At 32.5% G+C, this 7216-nt stretch overlaps 1 protein-coding gene across 1 annotated transcript; it reads left to right on the top strand.

Moving 5' to 3' along the window:
* Nucleotides 1-3273: 3273 nt before the first annotated feature.
* Nucleotides 3274-7216, top strand: LOC147568636 (trans-cinnamate 4-monooxygenase). The gene is made up of 3 exons (XM_086655040.1): nucleotides 3274-4183; nucleotides 4542-4675; nucleotides 6452-7216. The coding sequence occupies exons 1-3, from the start codon at nucleotides 3336-3338 to the stop codon at nucleotides 7045-7047; spliced, it is 1578 nt and encodes a 525-aa protein (XP_086511166.1). The 5' UTR covers nucleotides 3274-3335; the 3' UTR covers nucleotides 7048-7216.

The raw sequence follows: 7216 nt of genomic DNA, 5'->3' as shown, positions 1-7216 counted from the left end.
ACTCTTTCTCTCACTATCTCGTAACGTCATTGATGGTTTTTGTTGTTTTATGTGACAAACAATTAAACGGTGGAAGATAAAGGAAAATTTAAGGGAGATAATGACGACATAGAAGATAAAAGGAAATCAACAGAAAATAGGTTTGAAAATTGAAAACCTTATAAAAACATTAATTCCTTTGGAATCCTGATTAATGGATTTATACCGTCCAAAATTACATCAAATAAGCTACTTTTAGGTTTTTTTTTTCTCTCTCTCTCTCTTCTAATTTGATTTCATTAAGTAATTAGGGTTATTGCCATTAATTTCCATTGTGAACAAGGTAATGATTTCTAGGGCTTCCTTGTTGAGGATGACCACAAGGAGAAGGGTGATGATAATAATGATAATGAGGCTTTGTTACGATTGGTTTTGGGAATCGAAGCGGTGATGTTGCTGCTGAAATGTTGTGACGAAGACATCCATTGCCGACATCAATAGCTAAGGTTGAAAATTTGGGACAATTGATGACTGATGAAGGAAGAGATGTTTTTTTAGTTGATTTCTTACGCCAAAGAAATGCTTTGATCTTTAATGGTGACGATTTCCCTTTACTTGCTAAATCGTATTCTTAAAAAAAGATGTTTTTTTTTGTGTTCGAAGGTCGCCGGGAAGAGAGAGATGGGGTGGAGAGAGGGAGGGAGAAAAAAAAAAATTTAAGGATGAAGGTTGCCGAAAATTTGACTGCCCGACGACCTTATCGGAGAAGATGATGAGGTGGCGAGAGAAATGAGGTGGCAGAGATAGGTGATAAGATGGAGGAGAGAGAGTTAACAGACATTTAACAAGAACGGAAAAAGGGGGTCATCTAAGTATATTTGATAAAGTAGGGGCTACGCGGAAAGCTGGTCACAAAGTAAGGGCCTTTTCGAGAAATAATCCTTTTTTATAATCATTGCTTTCATCTTTTTTGTATTAGTTGAGAGAACATAACTCTTTCTCTGATTTATCAGATAGAAAGAAAACTAAAGTGGTCGTACTCTATTTTGTGTAAACAAAAAGATTTAAAAATTATTATTTTAAAAGAGAACAAGGGAAACAACACTTCTCGTAGAATAATTTCTTTACTCTCAAACATAAAAGTTTATTCTAGCGATAGTTTTGCTTTTAAAGTTAGTTTTTCAAGGAATTGTTATAGTTTGACTCGAAATTAAAACTTATTTAGGATAAAAAGACTATTGTTCAAATTTGACAATATTAGGGGCTAAAGTTGTATCCTGGCAAAAAGTTAAGGGCAATGGAGAAATGAATAACCCATTTATTAATTCTTACTAACCAATTTATCACAGAATTTGATTACCTGACCACCCTACCCTGTCTATGTCTCTAGTAATTCTTACTCACTCCAAAGTCAGACTATAAATATCAATTTATTATTTATTGAAATTCCTTAATGATGATATTCAATATTTCAAATGTTGATAAAATTGGCTAGAAAAGGGAAAAGACCAAATCAACATAACATATTTTATTCATGTTAATAAAATTTATTAGTATATTATAACAAAAGTTCTTCCGGATAGTTCATAAAAAAGTTTTTGTTCTTCATGAAAAAAATACACATGTTAAAACATAATTGAACATTAGTATATCTTAATTAAGAAAGGTTGAGATTAGAAATTTTGTGAGAAAAGTTAAATATTTACGTGTCAAAGTAGAAAAAAAAAGAGAAATTTGGCCAAAACTTTCTAAAAATTTGGACTTTAGTTAAAAAGGATTAGTCAATTTTTTTTAAGTCTTCAGCACGCTGAGTAATTTTTTAATTTGCAACACCTTGCGACATCTTTGCAACGCCTTGCGACCTTGCAACATCTTTGTGAACAATATTAGATTTTTAACCAACAAATCACAAATATTTGAGTTTTTAAGAAAAAAAATATAATATTTAGTTTTTTAACCAAAAAAAATTCCAACTATCATATGCTTTTAGTGCACGTGTTAAAAAGCACATTGATTTTTTTTTTTTTTGGTGAGATAGAGCACATTGATTTAAGATAATGAAAATACCACTCAAATCCATTAACCATCAAATTGCTTAGTTCCTTTCAACAAAAAAAAAGATTGCTTAGTTCATACTAAAAATTGGTTGGTCAACTACTATTTTCAAGGTGTCCCCATGTTTTTCAAAAACGAAGGTTTGCTCATGTTGTATTGGAGAAAGTCTATTGATGGCTGGTTCTCTAACTTAAAACAAGTGGTGAAAGATAATGTGTTTTCTTATGTGTAGGTAGTGGATATGGTAATATTAGAAGAATCTATATTTTTATCATGTAATTTTAGGACACAAGTAGAAAGACCCAACATAATATTTTTACTTTAATATGGAAATATTAATCGGTATAGTTAGTAAGAAAATGGAATCTATTTCCTAAAAAGTAGATAGAATTAGTGATGGGTGTCTATTGCAAGATAACATTTTTGGGTTTTTATTATCCTCTTGCTACCAGACACTGGAGACAGTTCAAATTATATTAGATTCAAATTTAAAAAATTTCTTATTTAGAATAGTATTAATATTTAATTCATTATATATTTGTAACAGTACTGAATCATTTAATGCGGAAGTAACTGAACGAGAAGAAACTGATATGGATGAGAAGAAACTCTCATGACAGTTTCTTCTCGGAGATAGATTTGAGATCATAAAAGTATTTTCCCAATAATATTTGAATTCCTTTTTGAATTTGAAAAAAAAATATATGTTTAAGAACTAGAATTTTATGACATGTTTGGAAGCTTTTATTTGTGTCTTCCGTCATGTGTCCTAAGGGCACCTCATAAGTCACGAATTTCTCTCTTTTTTAGCTAATAGAAGAATTTAAGATTATTATAATGTTATCAATGATTTTACCCGACTCTAATTTTAATTTATAATATCAAAAGTTTGATCTTCTACCCTTATAGCACATGATAGAAAAGGAAAACAATAATGAAAGATTTGTAAGAATCTAATTACTAATTTGTCTAAAATTTGTATGATCAAAAAATGAATTTGTTTAAAGTTTAGCGATCTTGAAAAGTTATTCAAATTTATGGTGCAATTCAATTTCCACGTCGGCTTTCATCACCCACCCATTTTACCTACTTCCTACCATCCAAAATCTAATCGTCAAATTTAACTCCGTCAACGTTCAACCTACCACCTCACTTTACCAAAATTAACGTTTTCCGTCAAAACTAACGTCATTCCCACCAACTCTTCTCACTTATAAAATCTCAAACCTACCTTCCTCCAACTCATCACTTGTCCTCCATAGCACCACCACTTCAACCTCTCTGAACCTGCGCACCTTTTTATGTTAACCTACACCACTACCACCACCACCACCGCTGCCACCACTTCGGCAGCCACCTTCACCATGGATCTTATCCTCTTGGAAAAAGTTCTATTGGGTCTCTTCTTTGCAACCATTCTCGCAATTGTCGTCTCTAAAATGCGAGGTAAGCGTTTTAAACTCCCACCGGGTCCTTTACCCGTACCTATATTCGGTAATTGGCTTCAAGTAGGTGACGATTTAAATCACCGAAATCTAACCGATTTAGCTAAAAAATTTGGAGAAATTCTACTTCTCCGAATGGGTCAAAGAAATCTTGTCGTAGTTTCATCACCCGAATTAGCAAAAGAAGTACTCCATACCCAAGGTGTGGAATTCGGGTCAAGAACCCGTAACGTAGTTTTCGATATATTTACCGGAAAAGGGCAAGATATGGTATTTACCGTTTACGGTGAACATTGGCGAAAAATGAGACGGATTATGACCGTACCATTTTTTACAAATAAAGTTGTTCAACAATATAGACATGGTTGGGAATATGAAATTTCTAAAGTTGTTGAAGATGTTAAGAATAATCCAGAAGCTTCTAGAAATGGAATTGTATTAAGGAAAAGATTACAACTAATGATGTACAATAATATGTACAGAATTATGTTTGATAGAAGATTTGAAAGTGAAGAAGATCCTTTATTTTTGAAACTTAAAGCTTTAAATGGTGAAAGAAGTAGATTGGCTCAAAGTTTTGAATACAATTATGGTGATTTTATTCCTATTTTGAGACCATTTCTAAGAGGGTATTTGAAGATCTGCAAAGAAATTAAGGAGAAAAGAATTCAACTTTTCAAGGACTCTTTTCTTGAAGAAAGAAAGTAAGTTTTTCTTTCTTTTTTTCCTTTTAATTTTTTTCCCTCCATAAAAGTGTTTATTTATTTAATTTATTTTAAAAATAGTTTAGAGAAACTTTGTTAACCCAATTTTAAAAGAAAAAAAAATCATTTATCTGATTCGTGATACTCTATAAAATGAGCATCTTTCTGATCTACAATTTTCTTTTTTTGAAATAGATTTAAATATAGTCATATAACTTGCGAATTTCGATAGGCCCATTTAAGTAAAAAGCTTTAAGTTGGACTAAAAGCACATCTCTTATGGTTATTTTTGGCATTTTTATGAATAAATTTGTTTTTATGAGTGAAATGATTTGATGGTCATTATTCTTTCTTTTAGAAAACTTGCAAGTACAAAAGGAGCAGACAATGTAGGATTAAAATGTGCCATCGATCATATACTTGAAGCTCAACAAAAGGGTGAAATCAACGAAGATAACGTTCTTTATATCGTTGAGAACATCAATGTTGCTGGTAAGCATTAACATCTAAACTTAATTATCTTTTAATGTTATATAGGAGCACATTCGGTGTCACTAGGTATCTTTAATAATTTTTAAAATTGCATAAAGAAATTCTATCAAATTACAAATGGTATGTGAACAAATGAAATAATTTTAGCCGCTTACATCAGGAACAAAAAGGATTTAGTAGGTCTCTACTTTACCACATAAAAATAGAATCGTAATTGAGACTTAACACATTTTCATATAATATATGCCAAAAGTTACTATTATTTTTCCAATTTAAATGATAACAGTTAATTGTCAGATCCTAATTTCTTAATGATTGTCAAGTTATACATCATATTTTACAATTAATTCTTTTAATTTGTTACCATAATATTTGGCATATTAATTCATAACATAAATGCCACTAAGTCAATTACATATCGTTCTATTCTATATCAAGACCTTAATATTGTCGTATATATCTGTTGTTTTGACAATAACATCAAATTGTTGTGAGTGAACAATTTGTTAAAAAAAGTTATACTTTTCCTATACACTACTAAATCATCTTTGAAACTATCACTTTTTCTGTACTAATAGTATTAAATAGTTACACGTTAACAATTTATTCAAGTAAGTTCTATTTTTCTCATGCCACTAAATCATTTTTGAAAACGATCTCTTTTCCACCAATAATATTTAACAGGTGTGGGTTAACATTTTTTTTCAAATATGCCCCATTTGTCCATAAAGTAGAAAGCCTATTTTCACCTAAATTGGCATGAAATGACTATATTATACTAATCTTTTGTTTTTTTTTTTTTGCTGAAAATCCTCTCCCATTAGTCTAATTTGATAACACCACCTTTTATTTTTCCTTTCAATATCCTTGCCAACCTTAATTTTCCTCAACTACAAAGGTTACTTGGTAGTTCAACAAAAAAAAAATGTTACTTGATAAGTACACAAGCATCCTTCTCAAGTTTTGAACAACTCTATTTGGGTGGATTACAAAATTGGGGGGTCCCATGTAATATTGGGTGGATGAAGTAGTTTAAACCACTTTTGGTGTATACCTAAACTTTGTCATCATGGTGTTATGAAGTGGCAGACCACCTAATTTCCTAGTGGCCACACTTTTGCCACGTTGCACCTCAGGTGACCAACCACTTTCGGTTCGATTGTCTTCCTGCCTTAGATGATACAATAAAGCTCAACACCGGACCCAAAGGCTGTTAGCACATTGAAGAGGAGATCGACCCAAAAACCTATTGGCACTCGTATATAAGGGACGCATATATATATGGATCCGTCTGAAATCCAAATCAAACCAGTCCGGGACGTCTCTAATGCTGTCTTTTGTCACCGGGTGATTTTAGTCGCTTGTGTCTTTAATCGCTCCCTAAAATGAAAGCACTCGTAAAGACATTCATTAGCAAACCTGGTAGGTATACCGCCAACTTTTCACAACCTAAATGATCGGCCCACAAGAGATAAGGACAAAATTTTAATTTTATATGTAATTACGATTTTGTCTTTGTCTTTTGTGGGATGATCATCTAGGCAGGGAAAATGTGGACGGTACAAAATTCATGTCCCATTCATTAAACCTGTTATTAGCTGGCGGGTCTGCTAGCACCCGCACTATATTTGAATTACAATTTTTCGAAATTCGACATAAGTTTTTTCACCACCACGCATTTAAGACCTTTTTGTAAATAATTGTATAACTTCAATTATTTTCTTAAAAAACAATTTTATATGGCGCTATAATTATGTAATGTCGTGTTATATGCAGCGATTGAGACAACATTATGGTCGATTGAATGGGGAATAGCAGAGCTCGTAAACCACCCAGAGATTCAACAAAAGCTCCGAAAAGAACTCGACGATGTCCTTGGTAGCGAACAAATAACAGAACCAGATACTTACAAACTCCCATACCTCCAAGCAGTAATCAAAGAAACTCTTAGACTAAGAATGGCAATCCCTCTATTGGTTCCACACATGAACCTCCATGATGCTAAACTCAAAGGTTATGACATTCCTGCTGAAAGTAAAATCCTTGTCAATGCTTGGTGGCTTGCTAATAACCCAGAAAACTGGAAAAACCCCGAGGAATTTCGACCCGAAAGATTTTTGGAAGAAGAATCGAAAGTGGAAGCTAATGGGAACGATTTTCGATACCTTCCGTTTGGGGTCGGAAGGCGAAGTTGCCCCGGAATTATACTAGCATTGCCTATTCTTGGGATAACAATTGGTCGATTGGTGCAGAATTTTGAGCTTTTGCCAGGGCAAGGAATGAGCAAACTTGATACATCAGAGAAAGGTGGGCAGTTCAGTTTACATATACTAAAGCATTCTACTATTGTTGCTAAACCTAGAGTGCTCTAAATTTGGTTCCATATTGAACTTCTTTGGTTTGTCTTTTTCTTGGTTAAGTACAAGTACTCAAAATCCTATTGGTTCTGTTCTTGGTTAATGACTATTAATGTAAGAAATTTATGAGATGTGCACATGGTAAAATAAGTACTTTTACAAGTATTATACTCCAGTTGCAATA

This window comes from Eschscholzia californica, unplaced genomic scaffold (assembly GCF_041429995.1).
Source record: "Eschscholzia californica isolate CP2 unplaced genomic scaffold, dmEscCali1.0.p SCAF_1, whole genome shotgun sequence".
NCBI lineage: Eukaryota > Viridiplantae > Streptophyta > Magnoliopsida > Ranunculales > Papaveraceae > Eschscholzia > Eschscholzia californica.
This window is presented reverse-complemented; position numbering and strand designations above follow the sequence as displayed.

Bases quoted from the DNA above. Each gene is read 5' to 3' on its own strand.
- LOC147568636 (XM_086655040.1), top strand. From the start codon at position 3,336: ATGTTAACCTACACCACTACCACCACCACCACCGCTGCCACCACTTCG. The intron at 4,184-4,541 runs GTAAGTTTTTCT...TCTTTCTTTTAG, and splicing joins TCTTTTCTTGAAGAAAGAAA to AAAACTTGCAAGTACAAAAG. The intron at 4,676-6,451 runs GTAAGCATTAAC...TGTTATATGCAG, and splicing joins TGAGAACATCAATGTTGCTG to CGATTGAGACAACATTATGG.